Source organism: Coregonus lavaretus, assembly GCF_964263955.1.
Source record: "Coregonus lavaretus genome assembly, chromosome: 3".
NCBI lineage: Eukaryota > Metazoa > Chordata > Actinopteri > Salmoniformes > Salmonidae > Coregonus > Coregonus lavaretus.
Window position 1 is genome coordinate 11,897,494 of NC_139990.1, and position 27,679 is coordinate 11,925,172.

Sequence of the window (27,679 nt, forward strand, 5' to 3'; positions counted from 1 at the left end):
AACACTTTCAGTGTAAACTTAAACGACTAAAACCAAATAGAAACTATATAGAAAAGATAATTGACCTATTTATTTTTCAATAATAGCCTATAATCTTTGAGCATTTACAATCAACAAAAATAGCAGCTAGACAATCAGGCCTCCATTGATTTTGTTATGTTTGAGCATAGCATTAGCCATGTCAAAATGCGTAGAATTTTATGAAATTATCTTTAAAACTGCAAAATGTTCTCCATCTCCATGGCAGGATGTGTGGGATTGCAGGAGATTAGCTTTGAAAGGGCAAAATGTTCTCTCCGCTGACAAGATAATATTTTGTACTTATTCTTTGGTCTGTGTGTTTTTTCACCGCTCAACCCTTATGGTGGGTCGCGATTCAAAAGACATCTCAATTGGTGGGTCAGGAAGCAAAAAAGTTTGGGAACGTCTGGCCTATAGCACCCATTGCTGAATATTCATTATAGCAATGACGTGCTGTATTTCTGTCTCTTCTTCTACTTGTCATGCACTGCTCTCTGTTCTGAGGTGAATAAGTGAATATGTTCTTCACATTTAATCTCTGTCCATTTCTCTTCATTCCCACAGGTCTGTCAATATTTACCTAATATTTACCTGTTCTCTGTCACAGCTCTGTCAATGTTTACCCGTTCTGTGTTTAGTGTGCTCAGGAGATAGTCTGGCGATTGTCTTATTGATGATGTGATTGGGTTATTCTCTGTCACAGCTCTGTCAATATTTACCCATTCTATCTTTAGTGTGCTCATGAGATTGTCTGTCGATCGCCTTATCAATTATGTGATTGGGTTATTAATGATGTGATTGGGTTATCGATGATGTGATTTGGTTATTAATTGGTTTATTTATTAGGAGATGAATGAGCAGTATCTCTTTACACTGCTGTCATTTCTTTATTTCCACCAGTTAGAATGCCAGTGTTCCAGTCACTTTACAGTCTGTATCTCCAACAGTCTTTATTTCAGCAGGTAGAGAGAAACAAAACAGACAGAACACAAACCAAGCAGAACACAAAATCAAGCCTATTTTATGATTTGGGTATTTTCCAGATTCCTGTGTTTTCTCATCTTTGATTCATGGTATGATATTCACATCAAGTAATAAAACACTTCTCTGTAGTCGATCCCAAGATACTGTATCTCAAAACACTGTATTTCATTTTCAGTTTAGTATGTAGGCCCCATTGTGTACATTCCCATCAGGCACAAACAGGTTAACCCTAATGTTGTTTTCATGTTATTTAAACATTTTGTCAACTTAAGTAATTAATTAAAAACAAATTAGATTGGTAACACATCAAGATGTACATTTCCCTAAATAATTTCAACTTCAATTTCAGTAACTGGGCTTGATGTTTGATATATCTGCCATTGAATGATGTTGGTCAACAAAATACATATGAATCACAACATGATGTTGAAGTCTATTCCGAGTGGGTTGTTGGAGCAAAGCAGTTATGTCAGGCAGTACTGTTGTTCACAAATGACATGTTTGTAAGTAAAGGGGGCACAGCTGAAGTGTCTGCTAGTTTTCATCCTTGCCTTTTAATCAAAGACTGATTCAGACCTGGGAAACCAGGTGTGTGCACTCTGACCAATCATTGCACTTTATAAATCAATAAATTCTATTAATTGGTTAATTAAGAGCACTGAAAAGCAGCAGGACTGGGGTCCTAGAGGAATCGAGCTCTGCATTCTACCAGCTTTATGCATTATAATGGGCCACTGCTCACTATTTACATTTCTACTTTAACATCTTAAGGTGATACCATGAGTGTATTATGTCGTTTGTGTGAGTTGTTATCTGTGCGTGCATGCTTATGTGGGTGTGCGTGTCAACTCATTTTGTTGAGATACTGTTCATTCTTAACTTTTATTGATCCAAGTTCATCTCATGACATCATATATATTTTACCATTAACACCTTTTTTCATTCCGTTCAATTCCCTCCAAAACCAAAAACAGACAGAAAACCAGGAAAGAAAACCAGAACTTTAAAGATTTTCTGCAAAATGTGGCATATGTATATATTGCATCATGTAGTGTTTACAAACAAATGTACATCAATACAGAATAAATATACTGTTATCGCGGGACAGTAACTGAGTTTGTTGTTTTCTCGGAGAGAGGGACTACTTTTTTACAAGGAGTACTCGTACTCTTCTGCGCTGCGGCGGCCGAAGTCCATCCACCCGTTGTAGTCCCGGTCTTTTATCCGGTGGTTAGCACTGAGACCGCTAGCTCTGCTGTTCACTGTCGAGTTCTTACGGATAGAACCTAGAGGGAGGGAGGAAAGAAGAGAGAGCTATAACACCTGTTTCTCTTCTACTGGTGTGAGTCTTTGTGACGGGTTAAACAATTTGGCTGCCCCACACGCATGCAGAGACATACTATATCAACAGAAGGGCTGTGGGAATGTGATTTATTAGCTAAGGAATTAACCAGATAGAGATTAGTTAACATAAGACATGGCTAACACTGGAGATATCTGATCGTGGTTGTTTGACTGGCGTGTGAACTATGGTAATATTGATGGTGTTCGTGTCACTGGGGAGCTTTTAACACTCCTCCCATGCCACCCACATACACACACACATACACACACACACACACACACACACACACACACACGCACACACACACATTGTCATTGTAGGAGGTGTAACTGTCAAGCGTGTTACAGCGAGTCCCTCACATACTCCCTGTGAGCCAAGACACTTCACAGGTCTCAGAATGATCTCTCTCTGTGTGTGTGTGTGTGTGTGTGTGTGTGTGTGTGTGTTTGTGCCTGTGCATGTGCATGTGTGTCAGAGGCCAGTGTTCTAAGCCCAACCCTCCGTCTGGTGATATAATGAATAACAGCCTTTACTATAGTCCCCTGTAGCTCAGTTGGTAGAGCATGGTGTTTGCTACGCCAGGGTTGTGGGTTCGTTTCCCACGGGGGGCCAGTATGAAAAAAATATATATGTGCACTCACTAACTGTAAATTGCTCTGGATAAGAGCATCTGCTAAATTACTAAAATGTTAAATACTTATTTGGGTTCAGAGCTGCAATATTAAACCCCTCTTTCTCCCTCTCAATTTTTCTGACTTGTTGTATTCCCTCTCTCTCTTTTGCTTTACATCTGTTTCTCTGACCCTTCCCCCTGTCTCTGTCTCATTGACACCGTAGAGTGATGCACATAATAACAGACTAGCTGTGTAGGTCGTGATTTCATGGTACAAACTGTGAACATGAACTTTTGAAGCAATAAAGTTAGAATTTCTGGCATGTTGCATTAAAGGCCCAGTGCTGTCAAAAACTAGATTTTCCTGTGTTTTATATATATTTACACACTATGAGGTTGGAATAATATTGTGAAATTGTGAAAATTATGATAATACCCTTTCAGTGTAAGAGCTGTTTGAAAAGGTCGCCAGAAATGTCAGCTTGTTTTGGTGTGATGGAGTTTTGGCCTTCAATGTTGACATATTGCCTGGCTACCCAGACTCCTTGCTCCGGCCAAATGCTACGCCACGCCCACAGACTTTAGTTTCTTCTTCGCAATGTGTCTGGATCTGAGTTCCTCCCCGACCCTTCACCGAATGCGAACACATTTGGGGCCGTGTGATTGGTCCAGAAACCAATGGGTTGGGCCAGAGCCAGAACACACGGGGATAAAGCGGGGGTTTGAAAATTGGTCATAGGCTTTGATACACTGATGGGTTAAAGACAATCCAATCGATGATGACTTTGTTTTGTACAACGCCCCTCTTCACCACAAACGACTTCAATGATGGCGGTCTCAGACTAAAGCATGTAGCGAACGACAGAGCAGCGGAAGAATTTAGTGTGAGTCATCAGGCTAGGTGACATCGTAATGTAGTAAATTAGTTAATAGACCAATGAGAAAGTGTTCCAAACCTCTCTGTCAATAACAGCTAATTTTCTGTTTCCCCCTCCCCACTCAGACCAATCCAAACAGTCCCAGCTAAATTCTTGCTTGAGAAATTGCCCTTTGCTAAGAAGCTATTCTATTCTATTGAAGACAATCACAGTAAGGTGCTTAATTGTTACCCAGAAATGATTTGACATTGAGATAAAATGGCTGCATTGGACCTTTAACCCATGAGTTTAACACTTGAACTCAGCACTTATATATTTATCTCAGATGGAAGTAGTAAATTCGGATTGTTTTGTGAACTTTATCATAAGTAGTTGTTGAAGTGGGCACTTACAATGTTCTACCGCTTGAGTATAACGGCACCTCTTACAGAATACATGCCAAAACTAACTCATTAGATAGACTGTGATGACACCAACGCTATCTTCAGTAGCCCCATGGTACTATCCGTTCACGTCTTTATCATGCTGTTCTCTGTCTGTTATCTTCTGAACGGAGGTGTGTGTGTGTGTCTGTGTATGTGTGTGCGTGTGTGTATAACATCACACTAACGCAGACAGAATATCTAAAGCTCGGACAGAATATCTCTACAGTTGTTGTCAACTAGTGTAAAAGCCCCGACTGAGATCTCCCCTGATCCTGTCACAGAACAAGTGTCTTTATAGATCCTGTCACTGACAAAGCAGAGACATTTAAGGAGATGGAACGAAAGCCAAAGACCAGAAAGATATACACACACACACTTCCATGTACAAACCACGAAAGCTTTTCAAAACCACAAGCCATTTAGACCAAACAACACACTCTCACTTTAATAGCGATCAGAGTGAAAGAGAGAGGGAGAGGTTCTAAAAATTACTTGAAGAGAACAATGTGAGCTTTATTCATATTTTCTCGCTTCTCTCTCTCTCTCCCTTTTGTCTCTCTCTTCTCTCTCTCCCTCATATCTTCTATCATTCTCCCTCTCTTCTCTCTCTACCTCATCTCTCTCTTTCCACTCCCTCCCTCATGCCTCTCTCTCTCCTGCCTGTCTCTCTCTCTCTTTCTCTCTCTCTCTCACACACACACACACACACACACACACACACACACACACACACACTCACTCACTCACTCACTCACTCACTCACTCACTCACTCACTCACTCACTCACTCACTCACTCACTCACTCACTCACTCACTCACTCACTCACTCACTCACTCACTCACTCACTCACTCACTCACTCACTCACTCACCCACCTTTCCGTGAGGAGATGAGTCTAGCCAACAATTCACTGAGGTTGGCTCTGGAGTCTCCACCTTCTTCTACCGTATATGGGATGGTATTGTCCAAAGGGGCGGAGCGTGTCTGTCTGAGGCGTGGCTCGGAGAGGTAGTGGGCGTTGGCTTCAAGACGTGCTATCAAAGGGAATACGAAACACCTTGTTAGCTTTTGTCTACTGTCTTGGGTTGGTGCAATTCAATGACATAGCTACAAAAATTATGATAATATAATGGATATAATCTTTTATTGCTATTGCCTCTTTCTAGAGCCCAAGGATTGCCATAAAAAGCATAAACATTAATCATATCATCAGGACACCAGTTTGAACAAAAATGTATTCATCGGTTCCATTGTACCAGGAAAGATGAATCAAGCGCAGCTCAGGTATTTGAAGGTATTTGATAGAAATGTATTTGACATCCAGATGTGGTACATCTCCCTGTTCTTACCTTCAGAAGAAGGGAGCATGGCAGGGCGGCCCTCTTGGAGGGGGGGAGAGGACTGGGGTCGTCCCAAACAGCCAGTGGACAGGACCACCAACAGAACACACACACACAACCCCGCAGTCATCTAGGGGAGAGAGAGCGGAAGAGGGGTAGCGGTGAGAGGAGTGGAGAGGACTGTGACATAAAGGTGTAAACTGCTTCTTTCTTCTGTCTGCTATGTTCAGCGCTGCTCCGGGAAAAACCAAGCTACCACTTAACTCATTTACTGTAAGTGTTGACTTGTTTATCCAAAAGAGGCATTAGTGATGTGATAAGGTCATTGCATTGTTCTGGAGATACTTAGCAAAACCGCAAAAATCATTTTCCTTCTCTTTCACTCCTGATCTTTCTTTCTCTTCCCTCCCCTCAGAGATCTCTTCACTCATTGAGTCAGAATATTACTGAATTACTGATTATTAGTCAAAATAAAATATGCTACAATAGAATATACCAGAATAGAATATAATGGAGACTAAAGTGATCTTTGGAAAATCTGACATATTTTACCCTAAAAGACAAAATGACACAAAGTTAAGTATGGCACATTAATTGTCCATCTGAATGACTGATAAATGTCAGCAGTCTGTAATGTGGTCTATGGGGAGACCAGTGAGGTCACTGTCAGTTGTTCCCATCACTTAAACCTACACTTAAGCTGATGCACTTCAACCGATCATTCACATACACTTCAACAGATCACTCATTACACACACGGCAGTCCAAGCTACATAATTGATCTACTTGATCAAACACAACTGTGGTCCTCTGTTGCTCGATTGGTAGAGCATGGCGCTTGTAACACCAGGGTAGTGGGTTTGATCCCTGGGACCACCCATACATAAAAATGTATGCACACATGACTGTAAGTCGCTTTGGATAAAAGCGTCTGCTAAATGGCATATTATATTATTAGTATTACAACCTAACAAGAAAATATAGCATTTTAATTACATTAAAAGATTGTTCTCCAGATTTCTTGTTCTTATACCTGACTCAAGAACAACTACATCCAATTAGGTAATTCATTTGTTCTCAATGAACTGAATAAAGGTTTGATAAGTAGAGAAATAGAGAGAAAAACACTCATAGAGCGAGAGAAAAAAGGAAGAATTTCTGTTCTTACCTTGAGGAAAGAGAGAGAGTCCTTGTGTTGGAGGAGTGAGTGAGAGAGGGATGAAGGGACTTCTCCGCTCAGAGAGAGAGACACCCCTTATATACACCCCTGCTCTCCAACCAGTGTGTGTGTGCGCTATGTTTTGTGTCAGCTTTTACCTCAATGATGACTCAGTCTGTGTGTCATTTTGTGTTTTCTAAGGGTGTGTGTTTGTGTGAGCTTGGTTATGCCCATTAGGCCCTCTAGGGGGCATTACCTATATGTTAGACCAGACCAGCTAACCTGGATTGCAACCAGTAAACACATATTGTAGAATTTAGATTTTGAATTAGGTATGACAGACTTCCAGATGTAATGAGAGAGAGAGAGAGAGAGAGAGAGAGAGAGAGAGAGAGAGAAGAGAATGGCCCTTGGTATCTACCTCTCCAGTCCCACAATTACACAGCTATGTTCACTATGTCTCCCCCTTTCTCTCTCCCCACCACCTCTCTCTCTCTCTCTTCCCCCCCCTCTCTCTCTCTCTCTTCCCCCCCCCTCTCTCTCCTTCTCCTTTCTCTCCCCCCCTCCATCCTCCCTTTCTATCTCTCTCTCGCTCTCTTTCAGTTGATTGGATGGGAATATGAGGGATTAAAGCGACTCTTCGATCACCGTGGCGACCTGATCAATCAGTTCTAATCACTAGGCATTGATCAGCTGTCTCAGGTTAATATCCTCGTTAAGGGAACAACATCCTAACAATCTATCAGAGGGTTTACAACGCTGTCACAGAGAGAAAGTCTTCACTTGTCTTTTCACTGGTCTCCTCGAGCTCCAAGGACCCTTTCAAGCCACTTATATTATGATATCATTACCACAGATGAAGCTTGTAAGCATGTGGACTGAGAGTCTTTCTCTTATACTTCCCCCTTCTCCTTTTTCTCATATTCTAAACTATCTCTCCCGTTCTTTCGCTAGAAACGCTCTTTCTTTCCTCCTTCCTGTCTCTCTCTCTCTCTCTCTCTCTCTCTCGCTCTCTCTCTCTCTCTCTCTCTCTCTCTCTCTCTCTCTCTCTCTCTCTCTCTCTCTCTCTCTCTCTCTCTCACTCACTCACTCACTCACTCACTCACTCACTCACTCACTCACTCACTCACTCACTCACTCACTCACACACACACCCATACAACCTCCCCCCTATAATTCACACTCTGCACTCACACACACACAGTCTTTCTCTCTTTCAGTCTTTAGGTGGAGATGGTGTAACATTGGCTGTAGCCACACACATACACTAGTGTGGGAGGCGCAGCCAAGCCTGTTCCAATTTGAATTGATTAGCCCTGCTATGGGTGGCGTAGGAGGTATGTATGTGTGTGTGAGCGTGGGTACGTGTTTGTGTGATAGCGAAGGTGCATGCGTGTGTGTGGTTGTGTGTTTGTGGGTGTGTGTGTTTGGGTGTGTGTTTGTGTGATGGTGTGGGTGCGTTCGTGTGTGTTGTTGTGTGTGGTTTTGTGTTTGTGGGTATGTGTGTGTGGGTGTGTGTGTTTGGTTGTGTGTGTGTGTGGGTGTATGGGTGTGTGGGATTGGATCCATAGCAGTGTCGAGCCAACCAGCACATAACTTGTAAGAACAGCACACAACTTGTAAGAACAGCACACAACTTGTAAGAACAGCACACAACTTGTAAGGATAGCACACAACTTGTAAGGACAGTGCACAACTTGTAAGAACAGCACACAACTTGTAAGAACAGTGCACAACTTGTAAGTGCACAACTTGTAAGAACAGCACACAACTTGTAAGAACAGCGCACAACTTGTAAGGACAGCGCACAACTTGTAAGAACAGCGCACAACTTGTAAGAACAGCACACAACTTGTAAGGACAGTGCACAACTTGTAAGAACAGCACACAACTTGTAAGAACAGCACACAACTTGTAAGAACAGCACACAACTTGTAAGAACAGTGCACAACTTGTAAGGACAGTGCACAACTTGTAAGGACAGTGCACAACTTGTAAGAACAGCACACAACTTGTAAGGACAGTGCACAACTTGTAAGAACAGCACACAACTTGTAAGAACAGCACACAACTTGTAAGAACAGCACACAACTTGTAAGAACAGCACACAGCCTGTAAGGACAGCGCACAACTTGTAAGAACAGCACACAACTTGTAAGGACAGTGCACAACTTGTATGGACAGCGCACAACTTGTAAGAACAGCACACAACCTAAATCAATGTGATCTAGTACTTATATATACCTGCTGAAAGTGAAGTGTCATTTTACGAATAGAGTACCTTTTGGGTAGTGTAATTTTGTCAAAAATAACTATTTATTTAACCTAATTTTAAAATGCTGCCATAAAGAGCACATGTTCAACTTCATAACGCACATGTTTTCCCATCTTAAGAAAAATGTACTATAAAAGTGACAGTTACAGTTTTTTCCAATTGCTAATACACTAAAATGACATGCACAGCACAATTATTTAAACTGACACACAGAGAGCAAAACCTCTTCTCAAGTCTCCAAAAGTCTAAACACATTTTCTGCTTTACACACATTTTGCAATTCAAAATGGCACTTTTTAAATGCACTGCACACGGTTCTCTGCATAAGACACAACAATCTGACATAAAGTCACATTTTTGCCATTTCAAAACACTGCCATTCAAAATGACACTACTTGAGCTAATTGGCCAATACATGTGCCACCTGGCCAAACACCTCAATGGTTAATTGTTACCACTTCAATCAGGAAGTAAGCACTATGAAAAGATCACAGGTGAGCACCTTTTGTTTTACAACAACAATGGAAGACGTTGCAGAGAGAGGAAGAGGAAGAGGAAGAGGGAGGGTGAGAGAGAATGATAGGGGGAGGAAGAGTGAGAGGTAGGGGTAGAGCTGGTAGAGGAGTTCATGGCCAAAGAAGACAACAACTTTCAAATGAAATCAGAGCAACCTTAGTTGGTCATGTCATCAACCATGGGCTGACAATGCGAGAGGCTGGACAGAGAGTGCAGCCCAACTTGAGCCGTTTTACTGTCGCCTGTGTCATCCGGACATTTAGACTGGAGTACAGGTATGTAACCAACATTTCTTTCACACTATGCAGTACACCCCATGTCATAGTGTATCAGCTGGGTGACACCTGTTTACTTCATGAATGGCTGATGTCATACACTAACTGCACAAGTGTCCTGTACAATTTACCCTACTGTGGGGGAAATATCTTTAGGCTGCATTGTCCAAGCCCTATATATATATATATTTTTTTTTCTTCTAAAGGACTGAGAGACGCAACCATGGTGGAGGAAGGGGCCAAATGTTCACCGGGGTACAGGAAGCTGCCATTGTAAACTTGGTTTTGGAAAATAATGAAATCAGATTATGAGAAATTCAAAGCCACATCATCCAAGACAACACCATATTCAACAACATTCAACGAGTCAGTCTGTCCACATTGGCTCGCATTCTCAAGCGAAACCAAATCAGAATGAAACAACTTTATAAGGTGCCGTTTGAGAGAAACTCTCAAAGAAACAAAGAGGTCAGACGAGTATATGTAGATGTAAGTACAATATTGACTGCAGTACACTACACGCAACATTGTTTCCCAGTGTACTGGATGACACCATATTGACTGCTTTTGTTCTTTGTTTTCAGGGAGTACTGGAAATGGATGCTCATGCAATCCCACATGAGTTCATCTTTATAGATGAGGCTGGGTTCAGCAAAGACCAGAAGAAGGGGGAGAAACGTCATTGGCCACAGAGCCATTATAGATGTTCCTGGCCAACGTGGTGGGAACATCACAATGTGCGCTGCCATCTCCAATACGCATGGTGTCCTCCACCGTCATGCCAACCTTGGACCATACAACACAGCCCATATTCTCACATTTCTGGACAGACTCCACAACATTCTCATACCACCAGAGCGTATGAATGATGCAGACCATCAAAGGACCCGGTACGTTGTAGTATGGGACAACGTGAGCTTTCATCGTGCAGCCCCAGTCCAAAACTGGTTTGCTGACCACCCACCATTTCTCGTGCAATACCTCCCACCATACTCACCATTTCTGAACCCCATAGAATAGTTATTTTCGGCATGGCGGTGGAAGGTATACGACCGGCAGCCCTTTGTGCGCATGCCTCTTGTGCAGGCTATGGAAGAGGAAGCATGTGATGAGATTGATGTGGATGCGATTCAGGGATGGATAAGGCACTCAAGGCGCTTCTTCCCTTGATGTCTGGCAAGGGAAGATATTGCCTGTGATGTGGACGAGGCGTTGTGGCCAGACACAGCTGTGCGGCAAGATGCTGCCTAATTATTTTTCTTGCCTCTTTTTTTTATATATATTTTTTTTCTGCAAATTTTTTCTTCAATTTTCTTTTTCAGTTTACTGTTTTTTGTGACCATATTTTTGTTCAGTCCAATGTAAATATATCTGCTGTGCATATGTTGCACTGACTTGTTTGGTGAAAAATAAAATAATAAATGTTTCAACAGCATGTGTGTGTATCTGCAAATACTTCTGTGCATATGAACAATCTGAAGAATTTTCTACAATTTGAACTATTTTAGTATTATAGCAAAGCATACTAAAGATGAGAGTGATTTTCATTATGCCCACCAGTGTGTAGTTGGTTAGACAAAAATCTGGTAATATGAATGAAGGGTGTGCAATTTTGTGCAAATGTTTGATTTTGATTTTTGATTTTTGATTTTTGATTAGTGGTCCTCTGTAGCTCAACTGGTAGAGCACGGCGCTTGTAACGCCAAGGTAGTGGGTTCGATCCCTGGGACCACCCATACACAAAAAATGTATGCACGCATGACTGTAAGTCGCTTTGGATAAAAGCGTCTGCTAAATGGCATATTATTATTATTATTGATAATGCTATATGTAGTTTTGGTTGCAGTGTTTCATTTTGCAGGATATATGAGGTATTTTGCAGTTTGGGTGTGTGGTTTTGTGAATTGTGTTAAGTATTTTGATAAAACCAGCCTAGTTTGCAAAATTGTGTTTTAGCAATTGGGAAAAACTGTAAAGTGACAGGGTTTATGTTTGCATCTTAACGTTCACGTTACAGGGTTGACCTTACACCTAAGGAAAAAATGTAAATCACTAATCGCTTTAAAGCGGCAATCAGCAGTTGAAACTATAACAAAGTGGACTCCCCACCCCTGTTTCGATAACAAGCTAAGGGATGGGGCTGAAGAAATGTTACCATTCTCAAATTCATAGACAGAGCTACTGTATGGATGCAATGGCTGGCCATCCATGATGTAAAACATATAGATTTAACCATGTTTTGAGGCTGTATGGTGTTTGTTTACATTTACTTTGTTTACAAACATTGTAGTAAAACAAGCTTATATTTTGGGTTCTGATGGGGTACGACAATTGAACTAAGCTCATGAGGCATTTATAGGTTATATTCTCCAGGAATCAATGGGTACATATCATAAATGTATAAATCCCCAAATGTATGTAGCAACAGCAACTGCAGATTTTCCCTTTAAATAAGTACAAATCTTCAGAAATTACTTTCCCAAAGCAACAACATAACTAGGGGTTATTTTCATGCAATTTTACGCATGTGGGACGGGTGTGCCTTCGTGACAATGATGACAAGAGCAGCTGCTCACACATTTGACGGCTCCAACACCGCTATGCAGGTGTCTGCTATCGCCGGTTAATGCTTGATCTGATTGAATTTAGGCCTTTATAATGATGGTGAAAACTATGGAAAATCTTGGGGTTAAGTGTGTTAAAATATTCCTAGAAGTTGGACAAACATGACGTAGGAGTGGAACATTTCAAAATGGGGATTTTCAGAGAAAACATAACTTTATTTGAATGGAAACACACTGATATAGAATTGTTCTAGAGCATAGATGTACAGTATGTAATCCAGCTGTTAAATTGAACACTTTATCAAAATGTACACACATAAAGTCTGAAGGACATAAAAGGCACTCTGAATGTAGGATCCAGAATGTATTTTGCTCAGTCATAGAGAGATTCTTTATGAGATTTATTTTATTTTAACAATAGAAACCTTCCACTGCTATAGAAACACTCCTAAAGCTGAAACATCTCAACCATTCCTCATACCTCTATCGATGTAAACACATTTGAGAGAGAGAGAGAGAGAGGGAGGGAGAGAGGGAGAGGGAGAGGGAGAGGGGGACGGAGAGGAAGAATGAGAAAGAAGTGAGAGGGGGCAATAAGACAACGGGAGAGAGAGGGTGGAGGTGGAAAGAGAAAGAAAAAGACAGAGTGTCAGAGTGAGAGGGGGACAGAAACAGAATGAAATGGAGAGAGGGAGAGAAAGAGAGAGAAACCATTGCAGAGGGCATGTAAATGACAGATTATAGACAGAGCCTCCATTTCCGAGTAAACACAATCCAATCAATTATTCACCGGGGTATTAATGCATCTATCTCTGTAGCATCACCTTTACACACACACACAGGCGCGCGCACGTTATTAATGCATCATTCTGAGATAACAACAATTCTTATGAGAAAACATAAAAACTGGGCAGAAACTGGTTAGAGGACAATGTTCTAACAAACAAACAAACAAACAACATTTATTCATGTAACAGAGGTGGTTTGGGGAACAGACTGTCAGACGTTTGTTGGCTCCCCTAGTTAATGCAGAGGCTTTAGCTCAGAGGGTTAAACACGGGCTTGTGGCACATAGATCAACCAGGGTTTGAACCCAGTTATGCTCAGAGGGTTAAACACAGGCTTGTGGCACATAGATCAACCAGGGTTTGAACCCAGTTATGCTCAGAGGGTTAAACACGGGCTTGTGGCACATAGACCAACCAGGGTTTGAACCCAGTTATGCTCAGAGGGTTAAACACGGGCTTGTGGCACATAGACCAACCAGGGTTTGAACCCTTTACATATATAATTTACGTGCGCATAATTATGCTTAGATAGTGTTGATGGGAGAAGGGAGGTTTCTGACAGAATTAATTCAGTTTGAAGTGGAGAAACTGGGTTACTTTGACCTAACACACACACACACACAGTCACATTTACAGTCATTTCTCTGTCACTGAATCTCCAGTGTGAAGTTGAATAAGGAAGACTAATTAGACAGTTTGATGTCCTGCATGGTGTTGACGCTCCTCAGACAGTCTGTCGGTCTGTCTGTATAATATGTGTATTGGAGGTGGTTTGGCATTCTATGCTCACATGGTGATCTGGAGACAGATGTTATCTCCTCAAGCTTCTGAAAAGAGAGTGTGGATAGTCTGCTTGTATGACTGGCCAGGTATCGAATCTGGGTGGTGCTCACAACTCCTAGTCTGAGTTTGCCTTTTGAAATAAAGCATAGGCATTAAGGAGCTAACACAAGTCTTTATGTTTCAAGCAAGTTTACTCATCAGGCAAGACACCAAACTGCCTCTGCTATATGGAAGCCCAGTACAGTCACAAGTCATCAGCGGGTGAAGCAGTTAAGGGGCTTGATTCAATCTTGATCGCCGAAGTCCAGCGCTGTAGCGCGTTTTAAATGTAAAGGTATTTTCCAATTGAGCCGACATATGCATTGTTTACCGTATAAACCTTTTTTTCTCTCACTGTTACACAGTGGTGGAAAACGTACCCGATTGTCATACTTGAGTAAAAGTAAAGATACCTTAATAGAAAATGACTCAAGTAAAAGTGAAAGTCACCCAGTACAATACTACTTGAGTAAAAGTCTAAAAGTATTTGGTTTAAAATATATTTAAGTATCAAAAGTAAATATAATTGCAAAAATATACTTAAGTATCAAAAGCAAAAGTACAAGTTTATATCATTTTAAATTCCTTATATTAAGTAAACCAGACGGCACAATTTTCTTATTTTTTTCATTTTTTTCTTTACGGATAGCCAGGGGCACACTCCAACACTCAGACATAATTTACAAACAAAGCATGTGTGTTTATTGAGTCCGCCAGATCATAGGCAGTAGGGATGACCAGGGATGTTCTCTTGATAAGTGCGTGAAATGGAAAATGTTCTGTCCTGCTAGGCATAAAAAATGTAACGAACAGTTCTTGTGCTAACGTTGCTTCCAGAGGCAGTTTGGAACTCGGTAGTGAGTTTTGCACTTACTGTTGACCGGGGCAGCTATAGCAGGGCAGGTATTTGACAAACTGACTTAGAAAGGTGGCATCCTATGACAGTGCCACGTTGAAAGTCACTGAGCTCTTCAGTAAGGTCATTCTACTGCCAATGTTTGTCTATGGAGATTGCATGGCTGTGCGCTCGATTTTATACACCTGTCAGCAACAGGTGTGACTGAAATAGCCAAAACCAATTATTTGAAGGGGTGTCCACAGTGTATGAGCCATTGGAATTGCATTTATTTTCCAATTACTTAATAGGTAGTGGTCAGATCCCTGAACAATTAATCTTAACCAACCACATACATTCTGATGAAATTGTGTGTGTGTGTGTTTGTGTGTGTACATTAAGCATTTTTATCTAATTCAATTGATAAGGGTAAATTATTCTACACTCGGAAACTCGTTGCAATTAAAAAGGTTTTTGATGCAGAGACAGTGTCAGAGAAAGGTCTGGTCAAAACGGAGAGAGGGATTCAGGAGAGCTAGGCTTACTGACTGTCATTAATAATAATATGACAAAACTATCTGAAGACTTTCTTCCTACTCAACAGCCCCTGTTCTCTTTAATTCTACATGATGGAATAGTACAGTTCAGAAATAGCAACAGTATACAAAAGGAATTACAATAGTAAGATGAATGGTGTGTATTGTGAATAACTACCAAGCAAACAGGGGACCTCCTAACGACATTAGGCGACATTCCCATTAGGTCCTTTAAACGGTTTTGGGAAGACATTATCCCACTGACATTCTGAGAACGTTCTAGGAACATTAAAACATGACGTTAACCTCTGGACCATAAGAGGACGTTCAGTACAGGTCCCGGTTTTGTCGCAGTATAACGTTGTAATAAGGTATTTTGATGTCCATTAGGGAACGTTACGAAAAGGTTCCTATTTGGTTCTGATAAGACATTATCCATGGGACATTCAACGACCACAAGGGGACGTTTCATGATGGTCAAGGGGACGTCGCATGATGGTCCCAAGGGAACGTTCTCTGGGGGATCTTTGTCTAGTTCCCTGTAAGTTACCAGGACGTCACTGAGGACCATGTCAGGACCTTTTTAAGATGTTACTAGTCATTATGACGTTGCGTGATAGTCCCAAGGTAACATTCTCCGGGGGGACCTTTGTCTAGTTCCCTGTAAGTTACCAGGACATCGCTTAGGACCTTGTCAGGACCATGTCAGGACCTTTTTAGGGCGTTCTCAGGACTTTCATTTTACTAGTCATTAGGACATTGCATGCTGGTCCCAAGGGAACGTCCGTGCAAACAAAATGAGTCATTAGGAAAACTCAGGAACATCACAAAATTGTCACCTAAAGTGGTCAGGACGTTGTGTCATGTTCCCCTGGAGGTTTTGTCTAGTTCCCGGTTTGTTCTGGGGATGTCCCCGAGGATGTTTTTAGGACGTGCTTGGGATGTTGTCTCATGGTCCCCTGGAGGTCAGGACGTCATGTGACGGTCCCAAGTGTCCCAACCCATTATAAGTAAACTAATGAAATAGTATGGGGGTTTTAAGGTAAGTGGTACCCTGTACAGCTAAAATAGTTCACAAATCTTAGATCAATATGATTACATTTGACATGATTACTGACTTATCAACATGACCCCACCTGGGATTTTAACTCACAACCTCTGGATTTGCAGCAGGCTGATCTTTCTGCTGCGCCACATAGTCTGTAGCATTCTCAGATATTCCCTACAGCAGCTTTCCAACTGGTGGCCTACAGGCCAAATTCAATCCCCCAAGTTTTCTGAGAAAATAAATATACAGTACCAGTCAAAAGTTTGGACACACCTACTCATTCAAGGGTTTTTCTTTATTTGTACTATTTTCTACATTGTGGAATAATAGTGAAGACATCCAAACTATGAAATAACACATATGGAATCATGTAGTAACCAAAAAAGTGTATATATATTTTATATTTTAGATTCTTCAAAGTAGCCACCCTTTGCCTTGATGACAGCTTTGCACACTCTTGGCATTATCTCTACCAGCTTCATGAGGTAGTCACCTGGAATGCATTTCAATTAATAGGTGTGCCTTCTTAAAAGTTAATTTGTGGAATTTATTTCCTTAATGCGTTTGAGCCAATCAGTTGTGTTGTGACAAGGTAGGGTTGGTTTACAGTAGATAACCCTATTTGGAAAAAGACCAAGTCCATATTATGTCAAGAACAGCTCAAATAAGCAAAGAGAAACGACAGTCCATCATTACTTTAAGACATGAAGTTCAGTCAATATGGAACATTTCAAGAACTTTGAAAGTTTCTTCAAGTGCAGTCGCAAAAACCATCAAGAGCTATGATGAAATTGGCTCTCATGAGGACCGCCACAGGAATGGGAGACCCAGAGTTACCTCTGCTGCAGCGGATAAGTTCATTAGAGTTACCAGCCTCAGAAATTGCAGCCCAAATAAATGCTTCACAGAGTTCAAGTCACAGACACATCTCAACATCAACTGTTCAGAGGAGACTGCGTGAAGCATGCCTTCATGGTCAAATTGCTGCAAAGAAACCACTACTAAAGGACACCAATAAGAAGAAGAGTCTTGCTTGGGCCAAGAAACACGAGCAATGGACATTAGACTGGTGGAAATCTGTCCTTTGGTCTGATGAGTTCAAATTTGAGATTTTTGGTTCCAACCGCAGTGTCTTTGGGAGACGCAGAGTAGGTGAACGGATGATCTCTGCATGTGTGGTTCCCACCATGAAGCATGGTGGAAGAGGTTTGATGGTATGAGGGTGCTTTGTTGGTGACACTGTCTGTGATTTATTTAGAATTCAAGGCACACTTAACTAGCATGGCTACCACAGCATTCTACAGTGATACGCCATCCCATCTGGTTTGCACTTAGTGGGACTATCATTTGTTTTTCAACAGGACAATGACCCAACACACCTCCAGGCTGTGTAAGGGCTATTTGACCAAGAAGGAGAGTGATGGAGTGCTGCATCAGATGACCTGGCCTCCTCAATCTCCCGACCTCAACTAAATTGAGATGGTTTGGGATGAGTTAGACTGCAGAGTGAAGGAAAAGCAGCCAACAAGTGCTCAGCATATGTGGGAACTCCTTCAAGACAGTTGGAAAAGCATTCCAGGTGAAGCTGGTTGAAAGAATGCCAAGAGTGTGCAAAGCTGTCATCAAGGCAAAGGGTGGCTACTTTGAAGAATCTCAAATATAAAATATATTTTGATTTGTTTAACACTATTTTGGTTACTACATGATTCCATATGTGTTATTTCATAGTTGTGATGTCATCACTATTATTCTACAATGTAGAAAATAGTAAAAATAAAGAAAAACCCTTGAATGAGTAGGTGTATCCAAACTTTTGACTGGTACTGTATATATTTTGTATTATTGTTGGACATAAAATACTAAAAACAACAGGAAATCAGCTCCAAGTGATTTTAATTTTGGAAATCTGTTCCAAGCATTCCCATAATACAGAGAGAGACACGTGATCGTTTACAAATGCAAGCAAGGTTTGAAATTATTATGTATTAGTCAAATATTATATCTGTTTGTGTCACACCCTGATCTGTTTCACCTGTCCTGTGCTTGTCTCCAGCCCCCACCAGGTGTCTCCCATTTGTCCCCATTATCTCTTGTGTATTTTATACCTGTGTTTTCTGTTTGTCTGTTGCCAGTTCGTCTTGTCCTGTCAAGTCCTACCAGCATGTTCCCATGTTTCCTGTGCTCTAGTTTTTGTTTTTCCTAGTCTTCCCAGTTCTGACCTTTCTGCCTGTCCTGACCCTGATCCTGCCTGCCGTCCTGTACCTGCCTGACTCTGATTTGGATTACAACTCTTTGCCTGCCTGGACTTACCTTTTGCCTGCCCCTTGTTATGTAATAAACTCTGAGACTCGTACTATCCACCTCCTGTGTCTGCATCTGGGTCTTAGCCTGAGCCTTGATAGTTTGGGCTTCTTGCGGTCAATTTGCAGTCTACAAATTATTTGTAATTATGTTCTGGCCCCCCGACCATCCACTCAAGAACAAATTGTCCCGCTGCGGAATGTAGTTGATAATCCCTGCCCTACACATTCATTACTTGTAATACATCTCTCACTTAGCTAAAGAGTGCCATCTGCACTGCTATTATAGTTATCAGTTAATCTGACTATTCTCTCATTATTTATTTAATTTACTTATTTCAGCAATTTTGGGTTTTTCTGTAAAGTTGTCTAATGTTGGTGGAGCATATTATTCTGTTTTTAATGTTACTCCTGAATCACTATGATAAACATAATAGTAAGATTTACTTTGAAGTGTAGGAATACAGGTGAAATCACTCATTGACACAGACATAGCAGGCAGATTGGAATGCTGTCAACCAAGAGGTTGTGAGTTCAAATCCCAAGTGAGGACATGTTAAATAATAATTACTGTATAAATAATGTCATCATGTATGATGAACGTACTTTGGTGCGAAAAGTGCAACTCAATCCCAGAACAACAGCAAAGGACCTTGTGAAGATGCTGGAGGAAACAGGTACAATATTATCTATATCCACAGTAAAACGAGTCCTATATCGACATAACCGGAAAGGCCGCTCAGCAAGGAAGAAGCCACTGCTCCAAAACCGCCATAAAAAAGCCAGACTACGGTTTGCAACTTCACATGGGGACAAAGATTGTACTTTTTGGAGAAATGTCCTCTGGTCTGATGGAAGAAAAATATAACTGTTTGGTCATAATGACCATCGTTATATTTGGAGGAAAAAGGGGGTTGCTTGCAAGCCAAAGAACACCATCCCAACCGTGAAGCACGGGGGTGGCAACATCATGCTGTGGGGTGCTTTGCTGCAGGAGGGACTGGTGCACTTCACAAAATAGATGGCATCATGAGGAAGGAAAATTATGTGGATATATTCAAGCATCTCAAGACATCAGTCAGGAAGTTAAAGCTTGGTCGCAAATGGGTCTTCCAAATGGACAATGACCCCAAGCATACTTCCAAAGTTCTGGCAAAATGGCTTAAGGACAACAAAGTCAAGGTATTGGAGTGGCCATCACAAAGCCCTGACCTCAATCCTATAGAACATTTTTGGGCAGAACTGAAAAAGCGTGTGCGAGCAAGGAGGCCTACAAACCTGTCTCAGTTACACCAGCTCTGTCAGGAGGAATGGGCCAAAATTCACCCAACTTATTGTGGGAAGCTTGTGAAAGGCTACCCGAAACGTTTGACCCATGTTTAAACAATTTAAAGGTAATGCTACCAAATACTAATTGAGTGTATGTAAACTTCTGACCCACTGGGAATGTGATGAAATAAATAAAAGCTGAAATAAAAAATAATCTCTACTATTATTCTGACATTTTACATTCTTAAAATAAAGTGGTGATCCTAACTGACCTAGGACAGGTACGTTTTACTAGGATTGAATGTCAGGAATTGTGAAAAACTGAGTGTCGCAGTGGTCTAAGGCACTGCATCGCAGTGCTAACTGTGCCACTAGAGATCCATGTTTGAATCCAGGCTCTGTCGCAGCCGGCCATGATCGGGAGACTCATGGGCGGCGCACAATTGGCCCAGGGTAGGGGAGGGTAGGGGAGGGAATGGCCGGCAGGGATGTAGCTCAGTTGATAGAGCATGGCGTTTGCATCGCCAGGGTTGTGGGTTCGATTCCCACGGGGGGCCAGTATAAAAAAATAAAAAATAAAAAAATGTATTCACTAACTGTAAGTCGTGCTGGATAAGAGCGTCTGCTAAATGACTAAAATGTAAATGTAAAAATGGAATGGCCGGCAGGGATGTAGCTCAGTTGATAGAGCATGGCGTTTGCAACGCCAGGGTTGTGGGTTCGTTTCCCACTGGGGGCCAGAATAAAAAATATATATATATATATATATTCACTAACTGTAAGTCGCTCTGGATAAGAGCGTCTGCTAAATGACTAAAATGTAAAAATTTGGCTAAGGTGTATGTAAACTTCTGACTTCAACTGTATGTTGAAAACACACTGTTTGTGTGGGTGTTCCCAACATTGCCAACAGACAAAGAGCTGTGAATGGATCAATGGTTCACCAATAAGGGCCTTGATGGGCTTGGCAACAGTAACAATGGGTGCTGTGTAATGAAACTAGGGTGCGCATGCCCTGGGTATAATACTTTTTTTCTTCTTCTTTGCGACCATCAGAAACCTCCAGGGGAGGATGACAGAGCATTTTAAGAGGGTCCTATAAACATCCTTGGGGACGTCCCCGGAAAAACTGGAAACTAGACAAAACCTCCACAAGACTATGACACAACGTCCTGACGACTTTAGGCGAGGATTTGTGTAGGGATCACCTAGGCATTAAGTATTAACCAGTCATTATACACGTCATGGGGAAATCATTAACAAAAATCAATCGCTGTCCAATTACGGCTAAATTGATCACTTAGACTGTATTGACTGAAACAGTAATGGATATTCAACAGAGTTGTAAGTATGTGTTGACTTTAGTATCGACAGGCTGGGAAAATAATGTTGATCAAATTAGTCCCAAGTGATGCAATCTATTTATCAAATTATTTCAAATTAGTCAAGACTTGAGAGGTACAGCACAATTTCTAAGGGGGGTGTGTGTGTCAGTGTCAGTCGGTGCCGTTTAAAATGAAGGATAACTGTTTTTTTTCATGAGCATGGCCTTATTTCTATTACAGCATATTGGGTGACTGTCATTCATATTCCATTCACCCAGCTCAACGTAACATTGATAGATTTAGGCTACTACGTGATACAAAAATTTGCCCTATACCCATCATGAGGTTGCTACAACCTAGCCTACACATAAAAGTTTATAACGTAGGTGCAAAGGTCAAGAGAAAAATTGGAGTAATCAACGTGACAGACATTGACACATTCAATACCGCCTTGCACACTCTTACCTGCATTTAGCTGATCTGGGGTGTAATCATTAGTCCAAACCGAGAGTTTCTATTGGACAAATTCAGGTAGGTCCCGTTTCATTCCATTTGTTCCATTTAAGAAACATTTTGAAACAGAATCAGCGGAATTAATATACCCCTGATCACCCGCACACACAGTTCACTTTCATAGCACCGCCACCTCCCGAGTGGCGCAGTGGTCTAAAGCACTGCATCACAGTGCTATCTGTGCCACTAGAGATCCTGGTTCGAATCCAGGCTCTGTCCTAGCCGGCCGCGACCGGGAGACCCATGGGGCGGCGCACAATTGGCCCAGCGTCGTCCAGGGTAGGGGAGGGAATGGCCGGCAGGGATGTAGCTCAGTTGGTAGAGCGTGGGAGAGTCACGAGAGTCAAATAAAAAATCCAGAGAGTCAAATAAAAAATATGTATGTACGTACTAACTGTAAGTTGCTCTGGATAAGAGCATCTGCTAAATGACTAAAATGTAAATAGCAGCCACATACAGCATCATCACTTTGCATGCTGCATAATTCCTTCTCACATCTACGCGGTCTCCACCTTTCTTCTTCACAACAGCTGTCTGTAACCCGGCGCAAAAACCTCTCTAAGCCAAACCTTCATACCATAACCTCTACACAGCCTACATCGTTGTCACCATATTAAAGTTATAGTTAGTAAACCCACAATCCAATCCATGTGTGCAATCACAAAGTACAGCGTCTAGCAAGCAGTTTAGCAGTTACACTGGTTGGCCCCGGTGGCAATACATTTATAAAACCGGAAGTTTACTATGTGCTTTCAGTACATTATCTGATCCTTTGCTTGAATGGACAACATGTCAGTTCATACTGTAAGAGCTCTGATAGGTTGGAGGACGTCCTCCAGAAGTCGTCATAATTACTGTGTAAGTCTACGGAAGGTCGTGAGAACCATGAGCCTCCTAGGTTTTGTATTGAAGTCAATGTACCCAGAGGAGGACGGAAAATAGCTGTCCTCTGGCAAAGCCTTGATGTTACCCTACGGGTGCTGTTGAGGCTACTGTAGACCTTCATTGCAAAACAGTGTGTTTTAATCAATTATTTGGTGACTTAAATATATTTAATGTAGTTCTATTTAAAATGACAACTTTTTTCATGTTTCACAATTTAATATTTTTCTAAAATTCACTGAGTAGGATGGTCCTCCCCTTCCTCCTCTGAGGAGCCTCCACTGGTGTGTGTAAGTGTGCAGCTCTGTGTGTATGCATGCATATGTGTGTGCATGCGTGCATGTGTGTGAGTGTGGCAGGTAGCCTAGCGGTTAAGAGTGTTGAGCCGACTAGGTGAGAAAATTTGTCGACATGCCCTTGAGCAAGGCACTTAACCCTAATTGCTCATGTAAGTCGCTCTGGATAAGAGTGTCTACTAAAATGTAAAGTGTGTGTGTCTGAGTCTTTCTAAGTCACGTCGGGCATGTCTCTTCTGGTAATCACCAGATTCTTGTAAGCTATAAAAACAAAGAGAGTCGCACACTCTATGTATAAACTCCCAGTAATATATTGCTGTCAAAATCTGACTGGTGGCCACAGATTCGTTTAACCCTGCGTGACTGGCTATACGGTAGACCATTCTTGAGGTGAACAGGATGCATACTATCCGCACTTATCAGGGTATTGCGGTCTGTGGGCTTTGTGTATAAGTCTGTATGTAATGCATCATTGTCTTTAAAACATTTTACATTTACATTTTAGTCATTTAGCAGATGCTCTTATCCAGAGCGACTTACAGTTAGTGAGTGCATACATTATTTTTTATTATTTTTCATACAAACAACGCATAGCTGAACACCGCAGCTTAGTCAGGTGTAAGAACACTGTCTATCCAGTAGCAGCTCACTTTGTTGAAGCTAACCATCCCATCTCCAACACACAGGAATTGAGCATGTTGCTCTACCAAGGAGAGGAGGTAACATGGAGATCCTACTGGATATCCTATTTAAAAACATTGACCCCTAGTGGTCTGAATATTGACTTTGATCTCATACCCTTCTTATGAACAATTATATTTTCTTTCTACATCTTATCCACGTACACCCAATATGTTCCCCCTGTTGATGATGCTTATTATGCATTATGGTTGAACCAAAAGATTACATGTAACAAAAATGTAATGAAATTGGAAACAATTAAATATATATGTGAAATTAAATTAAACAATAATGTATGTTGATGCTAATCTTATGCTAATGATAATGATAACAATAGCCTAATGTATTCAATATGCTGTAAACTATTGTCTTTCAACAGTTTCACTCAATTCATTCTAATCAACCTAATAATTATGACATTGGTTGCACTAATTGCACTGTTTTGTCTACATAACCAGGTTCAAGCATTCATGACATTACCCTGAAGAAGGCAACGTGATGCCGAAACTTTGGTGGTTTACCCAATACATTACTGGGAGTTTATACATAGAGTGTGCGACTCCCTTTGTTTTTATAGCTTACAGTTTATTCCCCGTTAGTCAGCACCTCTACACTAAATCATTTTCTCTGGGTGTGCGCCAGCTCATGACTATAATCACCAGATTCTTGTCACAATACATCTCCAACACTATTGAGAGGGAGATGGGGGATAGCGTGCATAATTGGCTGATGTGCTGTCCCTCATGTAGTTGCTTGTGTTAATGTGACTGTGGAAATCAGTGTGTAACACAAACTTCACTTGTGATTTCATTTTTACATTTACATTTTAGTAATTTAGCTGACACTCCTATCCAGAGCGACTTACAATTAGTTCATTCATCTTAAGATACACTACATGACCAAAAGTATGTGGACATCTGCTCGTCGAACATCTCATTCCAAAATCATGGGCATTAATATGGGACTTGCTTCCATTCAGCCACAATATTATTAGTGAGGTCGGGAACTGATGTTGGGCAATTAGACCTGACTCGCAGTTGGTGTTCTAATTCATCCCAAAGGTGTTCGATGGGGTTGAGGTCAGTGCTCTGTGCAGGCCAGTCAAGTTCTTCCATACCGATCTCGACAAACCATTTCTGTATGGACCTCGCTTTGTGCATGGATGCATTGTCATGCTGAAACAGGAAAGAGCCTTCCCCAAGCTGTTGCCACAAAGTTGGAAGCACAGAATCGTCTAGTATGTAATTGTATGCTGTAGCGTCAAGATTTCCTTTCACTGGAACTAAGGGGCCTAGCCCGAACCACAAACAACAGCCCCAGACCATTATTTGTCCTCCACCAAACTTTACAGTTGGCACTATGCATTGGGGTAGATAGCACTATGCATTGGGGCAGGTAGCGTTCTCCTCGCATCCGCCAAACCCAGATTCATCCGTCGGACTGCCAGATGGTGAAGCATGATTCATCACTCCAGAGAACGCGTTTCCACTGCTCCACAGTCCAATGGCGGTGAGCTTTACACCACTCCAGCCGACGCTTGGCATTGCGCGTGGTGATCTTAGGCTTGTGTGAAGCTGCTCGGCCATGGAAACCCATTTCATTAAACTCCTGATGAACAGTTATTGTGCTGACGTTGCTTCCAGAGCCAGTTTGGAACTTGGTAGTGAGTGTTGCAACCGAGGACAGACGATTTTTACACGCTAAGCGCTTCAGCACTCGGCGGTCCCATTCTGTGAGCTTGTGTGGTCTACAACTTCGCGGCTGAGCCGTTGTTGCTCCTAGACGTTTCCACTTCACAATAACAGCACTTACAGTTGACCGGGGCAGCTCTAGCAGGGCAGAAATTTGACAAACTGACTTGCTGGAAAGGTGGCATCCTATGATGACGCCATGTTGAAAGTCACTGAGCTCTTCAGTAAGGCCACTCTACTGCCAATGTTTGTCTATGGAGATCGCATGGCTGTGTTCTCGATTTTATACACCTGTCAACAACAGGTGTGGCTGAAATAACCAAATCCACTAATTTGAAGGGGTGTCCAGATACTTTTGTATATACAGTACCAGTCAAAAGTTTGGACACACCTTTTCATTCAAGGGTTTTTATTTATTTTTACTATTTTCTACATTGTAGAATAATAGTGAAGACATCAAAACTATGAAATAACATATGGAATCATGTAGTAACCAAAAATATATATTTGAGATTTGAGATTCCCTTTGCCTTTATGGCAGCTTTGCACACTCTTGGCATTCTCTCAACCAGCTTCAGCTGGAATGCTTTTCCAACATTCTTGAAGGAGTTCCCACATATGCTGAGCCCTTGTTGGCTGCTTTACCTTCACTCTGCCCTCCGACTCATCCCAAACCATCTCAATTGGATTGAGGTCAAGGGATTGTGGAGGCCAGGTCATCTGATGCACTCCATCACTCTCCTTCTTGGTACACAGCCTGGAGGTGTGTTGGGTCAATGTCCTGTTGAAAAACAAATGACAGTCCCACTAAGCCCAAACCAGATGGGATGGCATATCGCTGCAGAATGCTGTGGTAGCCATGTGGGTTAAGTGTGCCTTGAATTCGAAATAAATCACAGACAGTGTCACCAGCAAAGCACCCCCACACCTCCTCCTCCATGCTTTATGTGGGGGAACTACACATGCAGAGATCATCCGTTCACCCACACCGCGTCTCACAAAGACACGGCAGTTGGAACCTTTCCACCGGTCTAATGTCCATTGCTCGTGTTTCTTGGCCCAAGCAGGTCTCTGCTTCTTATTGGTGTCCTTTAGTAGTGGTTTCTTTGCTGCAATTCGACCATAAAGGCCTGATTCACACAGTTCCCTCTGAACAGTTGATGTTGAGATGTGTCTGTGACTTGAACTCTGTGAAGCATTTATTTGGGCTGCATTTTCTGAGGCTGGTAACTCTAATGAACTTATCCGCTGCAGCAGAGGTAACTCTGGGTCTTCCATTCCTGTGGTGGTCCTCATGAGAGCCAGTTTCATCATAGCGCTTGATGGTTTTTGCGACTGCATTTGAAGAAACTTTCAAAGTTCTTACAATTTTCCAGATTGACTGACCTTTGAGCTGTACTTGCCATAATATGGACTTGGTCTTTTACCAAATAGGGCTATCTTCTGTAGGAAGGAAAGAAATTCCACAAATTAACTTTTAAGAAGGCATACCTGTTAATTGAAATGTATTCCAGGTGACTACCTCATGTTGGTTGAGAGAATGCCAAGAGTGTGCAAAGCTGTCATTAAGGCAAAGGGTGGCTATTTGAAGAATCTCAAATCTCAAATATATTTTGATTTGTTTAACACTTTTTCAGTTACTACATGATTCCATATGTGTTATTTCATAGTTTTGATGTCTTCACTATTATTCTACAATGTAAAAAATAGTCAAAATAAAGAAAAACCCTTGAATGAGTAGGTGTGTCCGAACTTTTGACTGGTAGTGTATAGTGTAGCTGGGTGAGACAACCACATATCACAGTCGTAGCAAGTACATTTTCTATAAATAAAGTAATCATCAGCAGTCAGTTCTAGTAGGAAAACATATTTTTTTTAAGAGAAAGCTGCATGTGTACTGTAACTTTTTGTACTTTTACTTTTTGGGTGACCCAACCAAAACGTATAGATCTGCCATTATCATTGAAAGCAAGTCTAAGAAGTGGTAGATATGTTCTATGTACGCTATTTCAAAACAGTGTGTGTGTTTCATTTTTGCGTCTTTTACTTTCGGTTTTGTACAACAACTTCAAAATACAATATTTTTGGTTATTGAAAAGGTATTTCAAATAAGTTTAGATAGTACAATGATTCTCTACACGCTTGCTTGTTTTGTCACATAAACTGAAATTAGGCGAACTATTAGAATGTTTGCAACCAGGAAATGACGGAGTGATTTCTGCATATTGCACCTTTAAGATACTCTTTGAAGAGGTAGGGTTTCAGAGGTTTTTGGAAGATGGGCAGGGACTCTGCTGT

The 27,679-nt window shown here is 41.5% G+C and overlaps 1 protein-coding gene across 1 annotated transcript; it reads right to left on the reverse strand.

Moving 5' to 3' along the window:
• Positions 1–948: 948 nt before the first annotated feature.
• LOC311116624 (cholecystokinin-like) lies at positions 949–6,893 on the reverse strand. The gene is made up of 4 exons (XM_084157435.1): positions 6,775–6,893; positions 5,616–5,736; positions 5,142–5,300; positions 949–2,291 (listed from the first exon to the last, which is right to left on the reverse strand). The coding sequence occupies exons 2-4, from the start codon at positions 5,734–5,736 to the stop codon at positions 2,155–2,157; spliced, it is 417 nt and encodes a 138-aa protein (XP_084013561.1). The 5' UTR covers positions 6,775–6,893; the 3' UTR covers positions 949–2,154.
• Between the last annotated feature and the right edge of the window lie 20,786 nt (positions 6,894–27,679).